General features: G+C 38.7%; 2 protein-coding genes across 2 annotated transcripts; both read left to right on the forward strand.

The window, feature by feature from the left end:
- The first annotated feature begins 45 nt into the window (after positions 1–45).
- On the forward strand, positions 46–3,978 carry LOC144630859 (DNA topoisomerase 3-beta-1-like). The gene has a single exon (XM_078489235.1). The coding sequence runs from the start codon at positions 134–136 to the stop codon at positions 2,699–2,701; it is 2,568 nt and encodes an 855-aa protein (XP_078345361.1). The 5' UTR covers positions 46–133; the 3' UTR covers positions 2,702–3,978.
- A 1,058-nt stretch (positions 3,979–5,036) lies between these two features.
- On the forward strand, positions 5,037–19,942 carry LOC144630879 (protein O-mannosyl-transferase 1-like). Its single transcript, XM_078489251.1, has 21 exons — positions 5,037–5,221; positions 7,275–7,444; positions 8,231–8,334; positions 9,725–9,775; positions 9,995–10,080; positions 10,521–10,584; positions 10,844–10,952; positions 11,898–11,963; positions 12,815–12,908; positions 13,231–13,386; positions 13,553–13,589; positions 13,995–14,178; positions 14,626–14,718; positions 15,465–15,561; positions 15,839–15,928; positions 16,303–16,423; positions 17,046–17,143; positions 17,704–17,820; positions 17,915–18,041; positions 18,560–18,737; positions 19,357–19,942. The coding sequence occupies exons 1-21, from the start codon at positions 5,120–5,122 to the stop codon at positions 19,532–19,534; spliced, it is 2,322 nt and encodes a 773-aa protein (XP_078345377.1). The 5' UTR covers positions 5,037–5,119; the 3' UTR covers positions 19,535–19,942.
- The last annotated feature ends 1,892 nt before the right edge of the window (positions 19,943–21,834 follow it).

Raw genomic sequence — 21,834 nt, forward strand, 5'->3', positions numbered from 1 at the left:
CTCGAGCGCATGACAGTTGAACAAACAGCCGCTTCGAAAAGTACTAATTGCCACGTGGAGGAATGTTAAAAATTCTGACTTTGTTGAATACTTTGAGGCTTCATTTACAGCCCAGAAGCATCGCCCAGCAACCATGAAGACTGTACTAATGGTAGCAGAGAAGCCTTCCCTGGCGAATTCAATCGCTAAGTTTCTCTCCAAGGGGCAGATGACTACCCGGAAAGGTTTGAACGGTGCTTGTTCTGTACACGAGTACAATGGACAGTTCAACAAAGAACCGGCGAGATTTAAAATGACCTCTGTGTGCGGCCACGTAATGACCTTGGATTTTCATCACAAGTTCAATAACTGGGACGCCGTTAATCCTCAAGAGCTGTTTACAGCCACGACATTGAAGAAGGAAGCTAATGAGAAGCTCCAAATGCCAAGGTTTTTGCAGCAGGAGGGGAAAGGGGTGGACTACATTGTTCTGTGGCTAGATTGTGACAAAGAAGGCGAGAACATCTGTTTTGAGGTACTGGATTGTGTCAGGCCTGTCATGAACAAGAAATCAGGGGGCAAGACTGTGTTCCGTGCCAAGTTTTCTGCAATCACCGAGACTGACATTTGCGGTGCTATGCATCGCCTGAGTGAACCCAACAAGAATGAGGCAAGGTCTGTTGATGCCAGACAAGAATTGGACTTGAGGATTGGTTGTGCATTCACAAGATTTCAAACTAAGTACTTCCAGGGTAAATATGGTGACCTGGATAGTGCGCTGATTTCTTACGGGCCTTGCCAGACACCAACGCTTGGATTTTGTGTGGAGCGCCATGACCAGATACAGTCATTTAAGCCTGAACCTTTCTGGGTACTCAAGCCTCAAGTACTCCACCCTAGTGGTCAAACGATGCATCTTGAGTGGGACAGGGGTAGACTGTTTGACAAAGAGGTGGCCGTCATGTTTCAAAGAAATCTCAAATCATCAAAATCAGCAACTGTGATTGGTGTTTCTAAAAAAGAGAAAGCCAAGCAAAGGCCCATGGCATTAAACACCATTGAAATGTTACGTATGGCATCTTCAGGGCTCAACATGGGTCCACAGCACTGCATGCAGATAGCCGAGAGGCTCTACACGCAAGGGTACATCAGCTACCCTAGAACTGAAACAACTCATTACCCAGAAAATTTTGACCTCAAAGGAACTCTCAGACAGCTACAAACAAACCCAAACTGGGGTACATCTGTTCGAGAGCTTCTGGAAATGGGAATCAACAAGCCAAGGAAGGGACACGACGCCGGTGACCATCCACCCATAACACCCATGAGGCAAGCTAGCGAAGCCGAGCTGGGAGGCGATGCATGGAGGCTGTATGAGTTTATCACGCGGTCCTTCATAGCTAGCATCAGCTATGACTGCAAGTACTTGCAAACAACGGTAAAATTTGCCGTTGATCAAGAGACTTTTTCCTTCACTGGCAAGACTGTCACCAGCCCAGGCTTCACTTCGGTCATGCACTGGCAAGCGATTTCCAGCGACGAAAGGATGCCGCATTGCCAACAGAATGATGTGTATGATATATCCGAAGTGAAACTCGAGGAGCGTCAAACATCGCCTCCTGATTATCTCACAGAGAGCGAGCTGATTACTTTGATGGAGAAGCATGGTATTGGCACAGATGCAAGCATTTCAGTTCACATCAATAATATTTGTGAGAGGAACTATGTTCAAGTGTTGGGTGGTCGAAAGCTTCAGCCCACGCCTCTTGGAATTGTGCTGGTACATGGCTACCAGAAGATCGATCCTCAGCTTGTTCTCCCTACCATGCGATCTGCGGTTGAGCAGCAACTAAACCTTATCGCTCTTGGTAAAGCTGAATTTGACTCTGTTTTGCAACATGCTCTTGGTATCTTTACCAGGAAGTTTGTCTATTTTGTGCAAACCATTACTAGCATGGATGAGCTGTTTGAGGTGTCATTTACTCCACTGAAAGACACTGGAAAACCTCTGTCTAGGTGCGGGAAATGTAATCGGTATATGAAGTACATTAATGCTAAGCCAACTCGCCTGCATTGTGCCCAGTGTGATGAGACTTACAGCCTTCCACAGAATGGTAGCATTAAACTTTACAAAGAACTGAAGTGTCCCTTGGATGAGTTTGAGTTGGTGCTGTGGTCCACTGGCGGGAAGGGAAAGAGTACCCCAGTCTGCCCTTACTGCTACAACCACCCACCCTTCCCTGAAATGCGGAAAGGCATGGGCTGCAATCAGTGCACACACCCAACCTGTGCCCATTCTGAGGTGAGTCTCGGCATAGCAGATTGCACTGAGTGTGAGAATGGAAGCCTTGTTCTTGACCCTACTTCAGCGCCTAAGTGGAGACTTGCATGTAACAAGTGTAATCTCGTAATACATGTTTTTGAGGATGCATTCCGGGTGAGTGCTACTGATCAAGAGTGTGAGTGTGGGACAACTCTACTGAATGTTGATTTCAATCGTGCCAAGTCACCATTACCTGGTGATAAGACTCAACACGTGGGATGCCTTTTCTGTGATCCATTGCTGGCACCGCTTGTCAAAATGTCGCATGCGGCATCAAGGCATCCCATGTACAGAGGAGGGCGAGGCCGAGGAGGAAGGCGGGGCAGAGGCAGCAGAAGAGGAAAGGGTAGAGGAAGACCGAAGGACAAGATGTCGCAACTTGCTTCTTACTTTGTGTAATGTCCAAATTTATGCAATATTTGTTTTAGTTTGCATGTTGTTTACTAAGCATTGTGTACAAGCTTAGGACAAAGATGTCAAGTGATCTACTTTGGTTTAGTTTTAGCTTTAGTCAGTAAATTTCAAGTGCCAATTCTACATTACTTCAATCAAAACCGAGTAGCAAGTTTTAACATTTGAAAGTTGAATCAAAACCACTTTAGAGTAATCAAAAGCACAGTCTTTTTGTTGTCCAAAAAACAAAGATTGTTTGAATTCTTAGATGACTAATTTCTCCAAAACACAAGAAAAAAATAAAATAAATATTAGTCCAAATAATTTATTGAAAATATGAAAATTGAAGGCTTTTGTATGATTAGGGCCAGCAATACACTTGATCAAGGTTACTTGATGATTTTCTTGTGAAATTGTGGTATGATAATAAAGAGAATAATAATAATATGAAAATATTGTGTAATAGTAAATGTTATAATGTATAGGTGCAGAGATTACCAGTAAATGTGAAAATGCATTTTGATTTACAAAAACTGTGATTGAATAGTTGAGATCTGAATGATTTCACTAAACTTGTGAATTTAATACTCGATATCTTACGTAGCTGTGAAAGTAAACAAAGAAAACATATAAAGATTATTTATGTTTAATAGTGTTTAAAAATTGTCTAGTACCTTACAATTATTTCTTTTATTACTTTTGTAAAGTCACTCTACCATTGGCTCATGTATACAGAATATTTTGGGACAGTCAAGGAAATCATTAAAGCTTGATAAGATAACTCAATGTTCAATGAAGCTTCTTTGAAATCAATAGAATCAAATAGCAGCAAAGCCAACTAAATGAAGTCAGGTTTTGAAGAATTTTTATGATTATTTTCATTAGAAAATGAAATCATACAAGCCATGTACACAAGTAAAGGAAGTTACCTATGTTCTTCAGGGAAATAAACATATATAACAATCAAAGGATTGGCTACTGTCTCTGAACTAACAAAAAAATATTTTTATTTTTATTTGAGTGTTCTTGTTTATTTGAAGATTTTATTACAGATGTAAAGTAAATTAAATTCACTCAGATTTTCTATTCTAAACTTATTTAAACTTTATTTAATTTATTGAACTTTTCTATTTCTCTGCCAGTTGGTAGTTTGTAGTACATAGATGTGACTAGTGCATTTTCAATCATTGATGTTGACAGTATGTGACTCAAGTTTGAGGATACTGGTAGTTTTTTTGCCATCAAAATGTACTTTAACAGTTTAGCCTTATTAAAGTTTATAAACTTCAGACGTATTTGTTGAGGTCTACATTCCATTTCTGTGAAACATGAAATGTGGAAATAAACTTGTTCTTTTAAGACTTTCACTTCTGGCAGGTCTACCTGCACTCCCAAGAATATAAATTGAGCTTTTTTCAATACACAGCTTCCAATATAGTAGGTTAAATTGCTGTGGAGATTGATTGATTGATTGATTGATTGACTGGCTGACTGATTCATTGACTGGCTGACTGATAGGTTGATTGATTGACAGACTGATTGATTGATTGATTGATATTAGCAGTTATGCCAAGTTGGAGAGGTTCATCAATAGTTTGAATATTGAGAAAAATAGTTTCTTTGGTCAGTAGAACTAATGGCCATCCTGAAGGTCTATTATACTCTGATGTTTTAAGCCAATTTTAAGTGTGGGATTGATGGGTACATTTGTATTTATCTGGTGGCTTATGGCCAAGAAACTATGGCAGTTTTGGTCTTTAGGAGAAAACAAAAGCAGTTTGCGGTGTAGAGAGAACAAAATGTGGGGGCTTGTAGACTACACGACCCCCTCTAATAGACCCTCCATCCTGGCATTCCAATGCCTATCCAGTACTGCAGACCTGGCGTACCAAGGCTTTATAATTTTGGCTTGGGTTCGTATTGAAATGCAACAAAAAGCCATGGCTTACAGAATTTTCAACTACGTACAAATTGAAAGTAATAGCTGTTGGTGTTTGCTCGTTCCAACTTTTTCAATAACAAACAATGGTCAATAAAAAAAGAGAGAGGCGGCCCCAAAAAATGAAGCGGGCTGGGACAAGAAACATTTGTTTTTTTTTTTTACTTGGTCTTAATTGTGGAGAAATTTAAAGTTATGGCGAGGAGTGGCTGGTCTGAAATGGAGAATGCATTTTTTAAACTGCATTAAGTCATATGCATTGGATTTAAACCTCTTTAGTTTGAGGTGGAGTAGCAAGTTAGAGATTTCCCCCTCCTTCAGATCTCAACGCTTGCTGTAAACTGGGCTGCCTGTGGTTCCTTGCAAAGCGCGGCTACCAAGGTGCACGCGCGTTCGTTCGCAAGACAACACAAGCCAACCGAGTTTATTTTATGCATTTTTACCAAGGAACCTTTACTTTTCCATGGTAATTAGGTTTAAATATAATGTCCAGTGAGTTGGCAAACTCTAGTGACGTCGACAAAAGGCCAAGTGAGCCCGATTCTGAGCAAAATCTTACCAAACTTTCTAATGGTCACAAAGTTCAGGTGAGTTCTAAATTTCTAGCTCTTCGATTGGAGAAGGACAAATATTCCTCTTTCGTCCAGCTGCTTAAATTTATTTTTAAGGAGAGGGATTTTGTCTGTTGCGATGATTCTCGTGATACATTTAAATTATCTCAACGTGTTTCTAAAACATTGTTTTGCATTCTAAAGTTCTCGATTTAGGCCAGCGAGTACAAGGAAAAACTTTTATAACGATCGTGTAAAACGGCATGTAGCTGAGCTGTCATTTTAGCATATAATTTGGCAAATTTAATATACTTTCGCTGTACAGAAATGATGGTAAAAATGAATGTTTAAGCCCGGGTGGTAAAGGCATATTTACTTTAATTGCCATTTTTAACTTCTTTGAAAGTGCAAATTGAAAACTTTATGCTATGCTATTGAAATGTTTGTGCATTGTGAAGTTGTGAAGCTTTGTGTTCCTCATTTTAGCTACATGTAGTTCAAAGTTTATTGATATCTTTACCGTATAACCTGGCTTCTTTCGATGTGTTTTTACTACAAGTTGTGCTGAAAAATTACGAAAGAATTGCTCTGTATTTTTTTGCTTTTATCGCCTCTTTCATTCAGCTACTGCTAGATAGTAAAATTTACTTCTTCAAAGTATTTTAGTGGGAATAAAGATATATTTAGTCATAGATTGATTGATCCATAGGATTACCTGCTGTCATTCTAAAGTATTTAATGAATTTATTGTGCCATAAAATAATGAACTATTATAAGTTATTATAAGGTATTTATTAATTTTATTGCTCAATAAAATAGGAAGCTACAGTTAAAGCTGTGTTTGAGCCTTAAGTGACCCTGCTTATCCTGGTTTCAGTAGGTTGAATTTCTACTTCCCCCTGGATCCCGGTTTCAGTAGCATGAATTTCTACTCCCCCCTGGATGGGATGCTAGTCCATTGTAGGGGTATCTCCAGCTGTCTGCATTATTTACCCCGCCTGTTAGCTGTTGTAGAGCGCCGGCTCTGTTGGGGTGGGGGTCCCTTTTTTTTTTTTTTTTTTTTTTTATTCTATATTTTATTTGCTGGTACTTATTTATACAAAAGAGTGGAGAGAGGCAGTATGAGAGTAAAGTGTCCTGCCTAAGAACACAACACAATGACCCTGTTCAAGACTCGAACTTGGACCATTATCGCTTGAGCCCACGATCCAATAGAAAAACCATTTTCTGGTCAGTGGTCAACTTTTAAAAAGCACATGACCTCGATGAGTTATACACCTGAGCCCACGATATGGTCATGTGATACTGGTCAGCGGATACCTTGTATTGACAGCTGTCAATTGACAATAACGTGGATGCCCAGTATAAAAAAGGTTAGGGTTAACCTATTTCTGAAGAAGGCGTCGTATGTATGTACCTACATACGTACGTACAGACGGATGGACAGGCGCACCCGCATGCCATGCCGCTAGCCATGATGACCATGAAAACTCAAATTCATGGTTTTCCTATATCTGTGGATTTTCTATGGTTGTGGGGCTCCGCTCTGCGGCCCTTTGGGCTGCTGTGGAGCTCCGCTAAAATGGAGGGCAAACCTACCTAGTATTCAGTGCAACCCAGCATGCTGGGATGCCGTCCATCATAGAACAGCAGAACACCATTGGAAAAGCGAACATGCTTACTACAGATTTAACAGATTTAAGGTTATGTACAGTTAAACCCATATCCTATCCTGAAACTGACCTTGTTCTGGGGTGTTATGACATTTGTGGGTTTTAGTGCATACTGCGAAAACCGTAGGAGGCATGCTTGGGGTGTATAAGTACTTTCAGTTTTAAGTTAAACTTCCAAAGACAATCTGGATTTGTATATTAAACAGAGCGTGGACAAAATAAATGGGTATTGGTTATGACGATGTTCAATGTAATATGAACTAATTCCCAAACAGAGCACATGAAACCAAGTAATTGAATAATGGTGACTTGGTATCAGTGTATGAAATGCACCATTAATTCAAGAAACTTTTATTGTATGTACAGTAGATAAAGTTACAGAAAAAATTTAAAACTAATGCCTAACAATTTTACAGGAAGAAGATTTACAAAAGTTAGAGGAAAAGAAAAAACAGAAGGAGTATATTGAAAGAGGAACTTCACCACCTTTCGCTATGAATATTGAGTTGAATTTTGTTTGGCTGATTCTTGTGGGCTTGTCATTTGGTACAAGAATGTGGCAGCTTACAACTCCTAAACATGTCATGTAAGTACATAAATTATATATAACATGGGTATACAATGTATAATTTATACACTAACACATCAGGTGTAAACTTCAACTGCATTTACTTTACTGATATACATCAACATGTACATGTACACATGTAGTTTCACCGTATAATGGATTAAGAGTGTTTGCAGACATCCAGGTGGGGAGTTGTACAGTGTATTAATGGGGTTGGGCGATAGTGCTTAGATCATCAATACATGACCCTGTTTAAAACATATAAAATAATGCTGTTTGTTAGAAAAACAACCTTCTTTTGCCTTGTTTTGCAACCCTCTTAAGTAACCCAATTATATCATACACAGTGCTGCATTTTTTGGAACTAATTGTCATGTTAAAGATGATATAATCTGCTAACTGTAGTCTGTTCAGAAGTATGTTTTCATTTTGGCCAATCAAGGGTAAGGATACACACTTCCCTGCCCCTGTTAGTGGTGGAACCAGAGATGCTCATGGGGGGAGGCCTGAAGTGAAGATGGCCTTTCCTGGCCTAAATAAGGAGACCCCACTGCTGCCCCAGAGTCTTAAGGTGGGCCTTTTCTTGCTCAAAAAGAGGGCTTTACGTTTGTCAACAATTCAGAGGGGAGGGATCCTCTATTAAGTCTATACCCCTCCCCTAGATCCACTACTGCCTGTGGAGATGAACTGATAAAATGGCTAAACCATGGGGTTCGAAGCCTTGATGTACTCATTAGTACCATGATTTGTCAAATTTGGAATGATGTTTATTTATATTGGCTTTGTTTAAATTTAACTTTACAGATTTGATGAGGTGCATTTTGGCCAGTTCACAAATTTTTTCATGCAGAACAAGTACTTCTTTGATGTACACCCTCCTTTAGGAAAACTTATGTTCGCCCTAACAGGTAGTACTTATCAACAAATAATGTAATACCGGTATATAGTAATTATGAGAGTGATTTCCCTTTGACCTTGAAAATGTATTTTCATTGGAGTCTGTTTTCTGTCTGATGTTCAAATATATTTAAGGTGGCTTAATACAGTTTTGAGAGGGCAAATCAGTCTAACCTTTAACTCTCTTGTACAATCTCCAGAAAAGTTTTGTCTTTCTCTTATCACTGTTTGTTACATCCTAAAACCATTTAATGCGATATTTAGAAAATAAAAATGCTAATAAACAGCTTAAATGAAGGGCCGAGTGCTAAAGAGGGGACTGGCACTAGTAGTTTAAACGGCGTTTTTCTCAAAATCTACCCGTACGACCCTACCTCAAAATTTCAGAAATAAGAAATTGGCTTTCATTTATCATTCATGCAACATTATATAAAAATCTGTAAGACAGATTTTTTGCAAAATACGAAAATGTGATATTTTGCCGATTTTTAAAATAGCTCAAAATCTGTCTTACAGATTTTTTCAAAATTTTGGCTGTGGACGTGGTTCACCCCTTAAACTTAATTGTGAAAGTTTCATAATAGGTTGTACGGTAGGTTTTTGAGAAAATCTGGATCAAAATCTGGCTTTTACGACCTCCGAAGCGAATCAAATTGCGCGTACGAGCGCGCGCTAATATGACGCCATGCGTCGCGAGCGATAATGAAAGACAGAAATTAGAACTTCTCTTTCGGTTGTTTATCCACCTTTCTGTCGTATTGTTTTTCGTCCCAGGTTTCAAGACCTATCTGAAAGTATTTTGAAGTTTTCTTTTTTATACAAATTTGGTAAAGCGCGGTAAAACAGATGGAACTCTTTTTCGTTTTTGTTTAGAGTTGCTAGCGCCATTTTAGCCCGCGCGAGCAATAATGACGTCAAGCAGAAAATCGTAGCGCGCGCCTTTGAGCCACGTAAAAACTGTATTCAGCCACCTTAAACAGGTGCATTTGTTTCCCTGTTTAATTTTTTGTTTGCCTTCTTATGTGATGGAGAATGGATCATTTAATGGACCACACCAAAAACTGCTGACATCCCTGTGACATGAAGAAAACATTTGCAAGTCTTGTGTTTTTTGTTTAAACCCTAGAACAACCAAAGTGCTCTGACTTGCCTTCTTTAACATCAACTTTGAGAAGCCAATCAAATTTTATTTAGGTCCATATGATTGTTGTCATTGAATTCTGTTTGCATGTACCAGTAACTACTTCAAGGTCAAATGAAAGTCTCTCACACAACAAGGAAGGAAAGCTTTGACTTGTAAACAAATTATTGAGAACTTGTGTAAAATCATGGCTGCTAGTTGTATTTCAATTCTGAATTCATCATCTCATAATAAATCCTTTATTGCTGTTTTGATTTTAGCTTACCTATCTGGATATGATGGCCAGTTTACATTTGCAGATATAGGCCAAGGTATTTGAATTAACACCTTTTTGACTAGGATTCCTCTTTGCATTTTATGGCTTTCATTTCAAAATCCTGCCAAGACGCTAGTATAATGTACTTTGAATTCATACCCTTGTCAAGAGTGTAAAAAATTGTATGTAGTCTTGTTCAGTATGACGTAAACCAGAATGTCGGCAGCCTAAGTAACAATATTACATTAATTTAATTTTTAATTTTGCTTGTCAGATCTTGGTGAATATGAGCCACTTGTATGGTATTTACGGTTTGTCTCGGCACTTCTTGGAAGTCTTGTTGTGCCAATCGTTTATGAGGTGGGTGTGCAATACTTTGTCCTTATTACTACTTGAAATTAAATGTAAAAATTTATCAAATATTCATGTTTTGAGGTCTAAAAATTGAAAGGTGGCTTATTTAAAATAAATGTTTGTAAAAACAAGTCCTTCAATTTAGCAAAAGTTTTGTGTCATTAGATCTTGCACTCTGTTAGAGTCACTTTTCCAAAATTGTGAAATCAAGTTGTCTTAAAATTCTGCGTAAAAAGGTAATTTAATAAAGTGGCTGTTATACAAAGTATGAATAGTATAAAGGCAGAGACATGTTTGCATTAAAATTCCTTCAAACAGAACTGATTGCTTGATTACTGTAACACTTACCGTTGTTCCAACTTTTTTTGTAGATTGTGTTTTCTAAATGTAAAACACGACTTGAATCAGGAGCATCCTATAACTTGTATTGTTTTCTTTTTTTTCAGATCATCATAGAACTTGGTTGTTCTCACTGGGCGGCTGCTCTGGGTGGATTTTTGGCAACATTTGGTGAGATATTGTCTTGTTGACCTTTTGACTCAGTCTGTATTTTCAAATTTTATAATATTGTTTTTGCTTCATGACACTACATTTGCATAACTATCTAGTAAGGATAGGAGAGTACAGAAAATTGCCAAAAAGTTGTCAAAAATTTATCACAAACATAGCACAGTTTCAATTTAATTTTACTGTAACATTGTTCAAAATTTGCACCCTCATTTGGCAACAAATTCTCATTGTCATTCCTTGATGTGTCTTTTTGTTGCAGATAACATGTTTGTGGTACAAAGCAGACTCATTATGTTAGATGGCCCACTCCTGTTTTTCAGTGCTGCATCCCTCCTCTGTTACCTTAAGTTTCACAAAGAATCCAACAGGTAAGAATCATTGTCAAGTAAGCTTGTACAATTGATCTAAAGAAATGTACACATGGACCAAAGGAAGCATATAATTATATGGACTGCATCTATAATGGCAGACTCTTGGGAAAGCAATTTTTCATGCAGGCCAGTTCAAACCTCCATTTTCCCAGCATCATTGCCATTCTGAAGCCCAATAAGTCTGTTGCAACCACTAGTCACATCCTACAAACCTTACTGGAGGACAAGCAACATACTGGGACATCCATAACTAATGTATAAGCAACATTTCTTTGTTTTGGTTGACCCAGGTGTGATGTGACCATTAGCTGCAAAGGGCTCAACAGCCCTTGCCAGCAAATACATGTAAGAACACGTCATGTACATGTTCCTAGCAGTATGCAGGACACCTGTCACATATCAACCAAGTAAATGGCCCAGCTCACCACGAGTCTCTCGTAGCTCAGTTGGTTAGAGCGCCCAACTGGTATCTGGGAGGCCACTGGTTCGATTCCCGTCGGGGACTCAGAATTGTTCTTTGTCCTATGCTCGTGTCATTGTTGAAAAAATTCATCTTCATTATTTATCACCAAGCTTAAAATTTACCATCTTTATTATTTACAACACAAAATAATGCGTTCTTAATAAAATGCTGATAAGACCACCAGATAACAAAATGCTGTACGTATTACCAACCAAAGAGGATAAATTTAGCCATTGGGTCATGTTGAAAAGTCAAATTATAGGTGAGAAAAATAAATATTATTGATTGAGCTTGATGTTCCAGAAAAAAAAAGTGGCAATATAGCATTGTGGTCATATTAACTAACAGGGTGATCACACAATAATTATAAGGCAGCTTTCCACTGTACTGTTACCTGACAACTTAGGACATCTTTGTTGTATACAATGAGCAAACATGATGTTAAAGTACTACAGTAACTTATCACTTTTGCCCTGCAGACCATTCACTCAAGCATGGTGGGCATGGCTGTTTTTAACAGGCATTGCTCTGTTGGGTGCTTACAGGTGAGCAAGTACAAAAAACCCTTAAATTAATTATTAAGAATGATTGAATTGAATATCAATTTTTGCTGTAACAATATGAGTATATTTTGCTAAAATTATCAAAAATGTAAATAAATCCTATCTGTAGGTAAACAAATAAAATCCAAAGACAACTTAGCAAAAACATTAGTTGAAATTACTGTTTTTGTGCCAATTGAACAGTTGCAAATAAAAAAGAAAAGGGGAGTCAAACCACTTTATTAACTTTGTTTAGATAATAATTATTAAGTAGTAGATAAAATTCCAATTCCAATTCGACCTGGACAGAGGACCCGCATGAAAACCAGCTAGCGCTGATGTGGCTTCCTCTCTAAATATAGTAATTTATTTAAATATGAGCGGGAGATCTGTATGGGTGGTTACAATGGCGAGCCGATAGGCGAGTCATTGTAAATGTCCATACAGATCGGACGCGAATATCTTATTCTACTTGTGAAATGAAAACAATAAAAAGAATGCAAAGGATTGTTATGCGAATCAGTAGAGATCTGTATCAAAAGTTAATAAATACTAATTAGCTGAGCAGGAGTTTGTATCAAAAGTTAATTCTATTGTTTGATTTGTATTGGGGTTTACAGTTGTGTACATGTGATCTGAATGCTGTGCTGGGATTGGTTTGCACCCTCATGAATAATTAATGAATTTTACAATAATACATACTGTGATTTAGGCTAATTAAAAGTCAGAACATGTATGCCATGTATGCTGGCAAAACATGGCTAACAGCACGTCACAGAGATACATTCACAAATATATTTTCTTTGCATGGTGCAGAGTAAATGATGTTATGTTGTCACTCTGTTTTTCTTTAGCACTAAATACACTGGCATCTTCACATTTTTCACTGTTGGATATTTAACTGGCCGAGACTTATGGAAACTAATTGGGAACCACTCTCTTCCATCAGTAAGTATTAACAAAATTAATGAGCAAGCATCTTTTATAGGTGTCTGAAAACATTCAAAAAAAGCTTATGTCGTGTGTAAGCTGGAGAGTATCCCCTGACAGCTTGTTAAAACTTTTAATGGTAATTTAAATTCTCACTCTTGGCTTCTACTGACTTTGTTCAACGTTTTGTACCAAATTTTACTGGTCCAATGTAGTTTACTTAAGGTTGCACCTCTGTCGCCAACTGTGAGCCAATAGAACTTGTGGACCAACTTGTGGTCAATTCAAATTAACAATAATGAATTACTTTTAATTAACTCTCTGTCCTATTTTCTTGCAGAGAGAGCTGGCCAGGCATGTGATAAGCCGGGTGGCCTGTCTCATCGTCTTCCCTGCCATGCTGTACCTGCTGCAGTTTTACATTCTGTTTGCTGTTGCAAGAAAGACCGGTCCACATGACGACATGATGTCAAGTGCATTTCAAGCCAGTCTGGAGGTAACTTAATACATATTTGTGGAACAATTCGGTGACGTTTTCTTGTAGACAGTTATGTCAGTTCATGATTTCTTATAAGACTCTAATATGTCTTCACCATAAGTCACTCGTGGCAGACGTTTGTTTTCCTAATTCCATTTCTAACCTTTTTTTACTTTACTTCTAGGGAGGACTGGCTAAGATTACACATGGTCAACCAGATGGTAAGTTTTGGCTGTGATATGACCATTATTATTGATTACCAGAGAAAGGGCTCTTAAGACCAAGTTAAATCAATCACATGACATTGAATTTTAATAGGAATGTGTTATTTTTAGCTGTGTATTTGCCAAAATTAAACTGTTAACAAGGTAGAGAAAAAAATACTTTCTACTCAACCAATCGTGTGCAAAGCCAAAACCAATTTGCTTTCGTAATTTTTTCCACATTTGCCACTGGTTGCATGTTTTTCCATTGCCACTTGGTAACATATACAGTATTTTGCTTTTCTTGCCTTAAGATGCTATATAATATTATGTGGCAGGGGTCATTGACTTTTTGATGGTCTTAGTTTTAAACCTCTCTACTTTGTGCTAATTGATATTTTAAAATTGTTTTTACTGCATTAGAGGTAGCATATGGTTCTCAGATCACCTTACGGAACACCTTTGGCAAGCAGTGCTGGCTCCATTCTCACACACATACCTACCCCGTCAAGTACCCTGATGGGCGTGGCAGCTCCGCACAACAGCAGGTCACGTGCTATGGCTTTAAAGATGTCAATAACTGGTGGATTGTCAAAGACCCTAAATAGTAAGTCTGTTTGATTTGGAAACAGGTTTTAAAGTTCGTTTTCTGAAGTATGTTGCTCCATTCATCTACTACTCACAGTTCATGCACATGTACCTTTGGTATTTCAAACAGTCAACAATAACAGGTCATTGTTTAAAATTCCTCGTCGGACATTCTGAAAAAAACTCTCTTTCTTTGTGGTAGTGTTAACCATTTATTTTGTCAGAGACTTAACATTGTATGTATGAATGAATGAAGTGATGCACTGTGAATGCTGGCCACAGTGTATCACTTCAATCATTTTTTCGACTGAGGATGGTTCTAAACTAGAACTCGAGACACTGTTCATCCGCATTTACATTGAATGAAGTTCATGGGTTACCCCATGGGTTCTATTTGTTTGTTTGTTTTTTTGTTTCTATCAATGTTAAACTGACAACAGTATCTGTTTCATCGATATTATTTCAGCGACGCCCTTACTGTGGATTATCCACCAAGACCTGTTCACAATGGTGACATCATTCAGATTGTGCATGGAGTGACTGGCAGAGCTTTAAACAGGTAAAAAAAATCATGGTTTAAGTTTAAGACGGAATCCACTAGGAAGTCGAGTAATATTTATTAAAGTTGGACAAAAATCAATTTCCAGAATAATTTAAATCCTACCCTTAATAAAAGGTAAAGATGTAAGTAATTATCCGTGATAACACCAACAACAATTTCGTATCAGAGTCTGAGAAAATGAATTTCAAAGTTCACAAGGTGTAGGCAAAATCTCATGTGTAGCCATTTTGCAAATTCATCTTTAAGCGATTCAGTGGAATTCACTGGAACTTCGAAATTTGTTTTCGATGTTTGGTGTTGTTAGAAAAGATTTCTTTTGATAAGATATTTGAAGCAGTAACAAAAAAGTTTGCAATAAGGTGGAAATAATTTTGGTACAACAATTTCTTATCAGAGTCTGAGAAAATGATATTCAAAGTTCACAAGCTATGGGCAAAAGCTCACATCTTTTAAGCGATTCATGGAAATTCAGTGGAACTTCGAAATTTGTTTTCGATGTTTGGTGTTGTTAGAAAAGATTTCTTTCGATAAGATATTTGAAGCAGTAACACAAAAGCTTGCAATCAGGTGTAAATAGTTTTGGTACATAATTTTGTCCAATAACTACTCCAGAAGACCTGGCGGATTTCCTCTTAAACTTTTAGCTCAATACAGTTCATAAGATGACAGTGAATTAACACATGCAGGACCTTCTATAAAATTTAACTCCATTTTACATTTTTATCTTTTTGTGTCAATATTAGCCATGATGTTGCTGCTCCCTTGAACCCAGCCAACCAGGAAGTATCGTGTTACATTGACTACAACATTTCCATGGCTGCTCAGAACCTTTGGAAAGTGGTATGTATGTCTGGATGTGTCTACGCATCTAAAATATTGTCATGCAGTTCGCGTCAGGAGTTTGCTGTCAACGAAAGCATAAACCGTGTGACAATGTTTACTTGTATTCAAATTTCTAATGACAACTTTACTCTAGTCAATAGTGGCTTTGATAGTAATCGGCCTTTAGTGATTATAAGCTTAGAATTGATAATGATAATAAGCTGCTGCATTTGCTTCTATTTTAAAGGTTGGTTTGCTTGCTAACAATTTGTTGTCGTTTTAATACCATCCACAGGAAATAATTAATCCAGATGGTAGCAACATTTGGAAAACCATTCACTCGCAAGTTCGACTGATTCATGTTAATACTTCTCAGGCTGTAAAGGTATGTATACAGACCTTTTGTTAATCGAGTCAGAGGTCTGTACAGTAAGATACGGTCTGCGTTTTTCCCGTTGATTGCCCATAAGTTGACGGTAACCAACAAGAATATCAGTTATATCACATATACCTTATAGCGCGGACCCAGAAAACGAAGTTAATGACTAAGGTGATTATTATTTCTCTGCCTCTGGAGAAAAGGAAATATTTCATCAGTTCAAGTCAACCACACGAGAAGTAGGCCCTACTGTGGAATGCGGCCCATAAAATTAACCAGCCACAGCGCGTGTGCTATCTGGGGGTTACAGCTATAGGAAAGACCAGTTGAGCGAAAAGATTAGCTACATAGTGACTGTAATGTGTTGTTTTTCTCCATAGATATCAGGGATGCAGCTACCAGAATGGGGTTTCAACCAGCTTGAAGTTTGCACGGATAAATCCATCAAACAGTCAAACACAATCTGGAACGTCGAGGAACACCAACAAAACATAACTTACCGTAAGTTTGTTGTTTCGCAGCCGTTCAGTTTCAGGATTTCCAGATGATTTTGTATTCTACGATCAATTTCTGCATGCACTATAACGTAACCCTCTGTATCTACCCAAGCTGGTCAAGTCAAAGTCCCTTGAACGCTCATCCTCGCCTAACCGCCGCCTGGTTAGCTCAGTTGGTAGAGCGCCGGACTGCTGTGCGGGAGGTCGTGGGCTTGAACCCCAGACCGGACCAACACTCAGGGTCTTAAAATAACTGAGGAGAATGTGCTGCCTTTGTAATTACATCTGCAAATGTTAGACATTCTATCTTCTCGGAAAAGGACGATAAACCGTAGGTCCCGTCTCCTGTATCTTCAGTCTTATAACAGGAGACGTTAAAGAACCCACACACTATTCGAAAAGAGTAGGGCATGAAGCTCCCGGTGTTGTGGTCTGGTGTACAGCGCATTTGAACATATACACATGAAAAATGCGCTATATAAATTCATCATCATTATCATTATCATTATCCTCAATAGCCTAAATCCCGTTGTTAACTGCCCATTTTCTGTTTACGTGTTCAATAATGGGATTAAAGGTTTGAAGTCTGTTTAATACTAATTCTATTGTGCCTATCTGTTTTCTAGCTGAGGGTCAAGGTCCAAAAGAGGTTGAAAAGAAAACTGAGCAACTGGAAAGAGCATTCAAGCCAATGCCTTTTCTTTCTAAATTTTGGGAGATACAGGTACGTCTTGATTCTGCGAACTTGTTTTCGCTTAACACTGCCCTGTCCACTGCACAGATTACAGGTTTAAGCTTGACAGAATAATAATAATAAAAATAATATAAAACAATTTACAGGATGACCATTCAGTATAAGAACTGTATCAACATGAGTCCTGGGACATCAACAACATGTACACATTTTCCCGCGTTTGGTTACAAGTGTCCCACGCTCGACACCCACAACTTATTTTTCCACGCTTTGCCAACAAGATTTTTTCGCTTAGCGCTGGTTACAAATTTTCCCGTTCTCGACACCAACAACATGTAATTCCCGCGCATAGCACCGGCTACAAGGTTCCCTGCGCTTGATACCGGTAAAAAGGTTTTCCCGCACTTAAACACCAGTTACAAAGTTTTCCAAGCTTTACACCAACTACACCTTTTCCCGCGCTTAGCACCAGCTATATTTTTTCTTGGAAATCTGATTTTTTTTCATCGCCCTCTTGTCTGTAAAACTTTTTTTAAGTCTGTAGCCAATTATTAGAAAACTTCTGTTTTTATTTATTTTTTCTTCTTTAGCTTAAAATGTTGGAGTCCAGCAAGGAGCTTTCTAACGAACACACATTTGGTTCCCGTCCTTCGTGGTGGCCTCTAATGAGAAGAGGAGTGGCATTTTGGATTGCTAAAGAAAACAATGTAAAGTTTACCGCACTGTTATTCACTTCACCGATCATTTCAACAAAACCATAATCAGACAGCACAACTAATTATGGTGTTTTATCTTTTTCAGGCTCAAATATTTTGTATTGGCAATCCTTTTGTGTGGTGGGCGACCACACTGTCTCTGCCTGTGTATCTCGGGCTTTTAGGATTTTATTTATTGAGGAGAAGAAGGAAGGTGTACGACTTGTCCAAAGGTGGGTTTTTGAAACACGTAACGTTTCATTTTATTCAGCTGAACAATACAACTCTTTTTGTCAGCTGTTTATACTTTGATGGCTGATTGACAACAAGGCGCATTGAATGGCCAGGGCAGGCCCCTTTTAAACCGGAGCTCCTTGTTTACTCCAGCTATTCGGAGCCAAATGACTCAAGGCCTGCGTTAGACTGCTGTTTCCCGCCTTGGATGAAATGCTAGTCCATCGGAGGGTTACCCCACCCCCACCCCCACCCCCAGCATCAGTTCGCCGGTAACCATTTATACACCTGGGTGGAGAGAGGCTAAGTGTCTTGCCCAAGAACATAACACAATGACCCACCAGCCAGGGATCGAACCCAGGCCGCTCGGTCCGGAGTCCAGTGCACTAACCATTAGACCACCGCGTCTCCCATAAAGTTTCCTTTGTCTATCCAAATTTTCTTTCATTTTCACTGTTCTAAAATGATAAACAAAACAATTTGTTTTCTAATCAGTTTTTTGTGTCCTGTTCTTCAGATTCGTGGCAGCAGTTCGTGTTCTGCGGTGAAGCTGTCGTGGTAGGATACCTTTTTCACTTCATCACATTCTTCCCCATGGAAAGAACACTGTTCATTCATCACTACCTTCCCGCGCTCTTCTTTAAAATTGTTCTCCTGCCAGTGATGTTAGAACATGTTCATCAAGAAATCTTTAGGTAAGTTCACAGCATACACTAGGGGAAAGGAGTGAGTATTTTTGGTACTAGCCACATTTCAGCATGTCTGTCCCAACTGGTCCAAACACATTTAATTCAGCGATCACTTGTCAAAAAATGTCTTAAAAATCTAATAAAGAATGGGAGGTAAACAGTAACCATAAAAATCCACTTTCATCTAAGTGCTTCATTACTGTCTCCTCCCCTTCTCTCATCTCGTTGTTGTCTCCCGCAATCTCAGATGCCTTTGACAAGTCACAACTCTAGAGGCTTCATGCAGGATATATCATATTTTACTTTATGGTGGTTCGTAGTGGTTTAGGGTCCTAAGTTCGTTAATAGATCGATAATCCACTCTGAATCGGTCAATAGCACGATGCTGGAATCATATTTTCATATATCTAGGCCTACCTGGAGAAGAAAAATTGTTTATGACAATGTAAGCGGTTATAGCCTGTCAAAAACACCCTTGGTGACCCCCCTTTTGTTATCGTTAAGTCTAAAATTAATTATCATTAGCTCTTTGAAGCTTAAACTTTTTTAAAAAAATTCAGCCATAGTTTCGTAAAACTATCTTATTATAAAGACAAACCTTGTGAAATCTCATTTTTTTCCCCAGATACAAAGCACTTCGGCGGATGTTGTACGCGTGTTGTGCATTCTTGGTTATAATTGTTCTGTGGGGATTTCATTTCTACAGTCCTTTCACATACGGTCACGTGGCCCTCTCCTCTGCTGACATCAACCGACGGAAATGGCTTAGTACATGGGACATGCTTTCTCATCCCAACACGTAACACACTTTAGCTTCCTAGTCCCTTATCAGAAGAGTCTTCTACTTCTGCAGGCTTTCTTCCTCGTGCAAGAAGCCACAAAGATCTGGGAATTGGACATAAAAAGGACAAAGATGGTACTGCGCCATGCTCCATTCCGGAAACTTCGGCTCATCGTCATAAGTGACGCCATGTTACAAGGCAACCACTCGTATAAAGGCCTAGCAAGGACTCGGACGTTCTGGGGTGTCACGCAACGCTTTCCCTGGTGAGAAGCATTGTGTGACGCCTCAAATTATGGCTACGAAGTTATGTTCTTCCTGCCGAAACAAGCACTTATTTTTCAACTGATTTTTTTTCTCGCTTTTCTTTTGTTGTTTGTTGTAATCGTCTGCTCGGAACTGTAAGAATTTGTTTAATTTTCTCTGAGATTTGCCATACCCTTGGATGTGCCATCCCCTTAGAATTATCAGCCTTTCTGCTTCGAGTGAAGCAAAGACCCCACGGTCACCGCACCGGTTCTGGGCCGCGCTTTCTTCACTGCATTACAGGTAGTTGTTCATGCCTCATATATTTCTTTTTTTTCTTCAATCCATGGCATATGTAAAACAGTTCACAGTACCTTTATAAAGTAAATAGAAATTTAGTCAAAATAGAGCAGCCAGCTGATATGACGACATTTTGGCTCAATTGTTTTTTTTTTAGACTTGTAAACAGGTTTTTATTGTCACGTTCAGCTTTTTTTTTAAGGTCATTTAACTGTTAATTTTTAGTTGCGCTCTTAAATTTTTGTCGCTGGGCAGTGCATGGGGACGAAAAACAAAACTTTTTGGTTTAAAGGTATTCGCGATAGAGTGTAAACTTGCGCATATGAGATTTCACACGATGGTAGATGATTTCGCAATTATTTTTTTAAAACCTGAAGAAGAATGTAAACATTAATATCTTGGTCCATGAAAGTATTTGATAACAATTAGGTTTTCCGGTGTATGTTTTTAAGGGACGTGGCCGGATGACAGCCCGAGGGACCCGAGAGGACGGAGGCCAGTGCGAGATGGAATGGATTGCGAATGGGGCCGGCAGTTCAGTCATCTTGTGCTGCAAAACGCCCGGGAGACACTGGCTGAGGCCGCGACCTTGACAGCAGGACGGCAGACTTCTAGCCGTGACACAGTCCCTTTAATAATGATAGTAATGACTTTATTTAACGAGGGTAAAACATCCATTACTGGTAACCCAGTAGTTTACATGATGGCCCTCCTAGAGAAAAACAGAGATTTAAAATGACTAGTTTGTTATATAAGTTGCCTAGAATGAGAATGTTCCCATTACAGACAATTCAATAAAACATTTATGTCTTCGTAGCGCGAATTCTATTTTGACTGTTTTTTTTCACCACCAAAATAAAGTGTTACCTTTGATCCTCTTTATCATTAAGTTAAGCACGTATAGCGTTATTTTTGAGCAGCGGATGAAATTTTAGAGAAAGATGTACCCGAGCATTTTGTGTTTCTTCTGGACTCAAAAAGATGAAAAACGGACGACGTGACGCGAAACAAAAACGTGCTCTGTGGATGTTGTGTTTTTTAGTGGCCTGTGACGTAAACTAAAACACGCCACATGGCAAGCGTAACTGCATGTACAGTCTGTAGCTTATAGCTGTTATCAGTAATGTCACAATCTCACTTCATTTGCCTTTGAATGTTTTCTTGCGTGAATGGGTTATTAATGGCTTGTACTCCGTGGCTTCGTAGTGCGAGTTTTATGCTTTTTTACCACCAGAATAAAGTGCCAGGATGATGATCTTCGATCCTCTTCCGCACTTAAGAAAATCGCTATGCGAAAAAACAACTTCGTCGGTTTCCTGTAAGAGAGAGACCCTGGAAAGGAGGTTGGAGAATACCGGTAATTTTCTGATTGACATGGCTGAAAAAAGGACCTTTCTGTCAGCACGTTTACCGTTAAATGCATAAATTAATTGCGGTTTGATATCAGAATGGAGTGAGCGAGTGTGTCGAGTTAGTGAAACACGTGACTTCGAGATTGCCAACCATACCTCATTACCATTCGGTATAAAGTGTTAATCCGTCTTGTCGTCAACCAGTTTCTCTTTGTTGTTTCCCATTTTATATTTGACTTGTCAGGGGTTTTTTTCCTAATACAAAACTCGGACGAGAGACGAATTATAATGGTTTCCACTGTCAGAAAAATGAAAAAACAAAATTGTTAAAGTAAAATTAATTCAAGATTTTTACCGAGGTGAGTACCTCAGCTCGCTTGTTACTGACTACCTAGACTGTCGACTACCTCAGTAGCGTAGTCGT

This window comes from Oculina patagonica, chromosome 1 (genome assembly GCF_052425735.1).
Source record: "Oculina patagonica isolate OP01 chromosome 1, crgOcupat, whole genome shotgun sequence".
Classification (NCBI taxonomy): domain Eukaryota; kingdom Metazoa; phylum Cnidaria; class Anthozoa; order Scleractinia; family Oculinidae; genus Oculina; species Oculina patagonica.

Coding starts and splice junctions, on each gene's coding strand:
- LOC144630859 (XM_078489235.1), top strand. CDS start 134: ATGAAGACTGTACTAATGGTAGCAGAGAAGCCTTCCCTGGCGAATTCA.
- LOC144630879 (XM_078489251.1), top strand. CDS start 5,120: ATGTCCAGTGAGTTGGCAAACTCTAGTGACGTCGACAAAAGGCCAAGT. Junction 13,387..13,552: donor CATTTCAAGCCAGTCTGGAG/GTAACTTAATAC, acceptor CTTTACTTCTAG/GGAGGACTGGCTAAGATTAC. Junction 17,821..17,914: donor GGATTGCTAAAGAAAACAAT/GTAAAGTTTACC, acceptor TATCTTTTTCAG/GCTCAAATATTTTGTATTGG.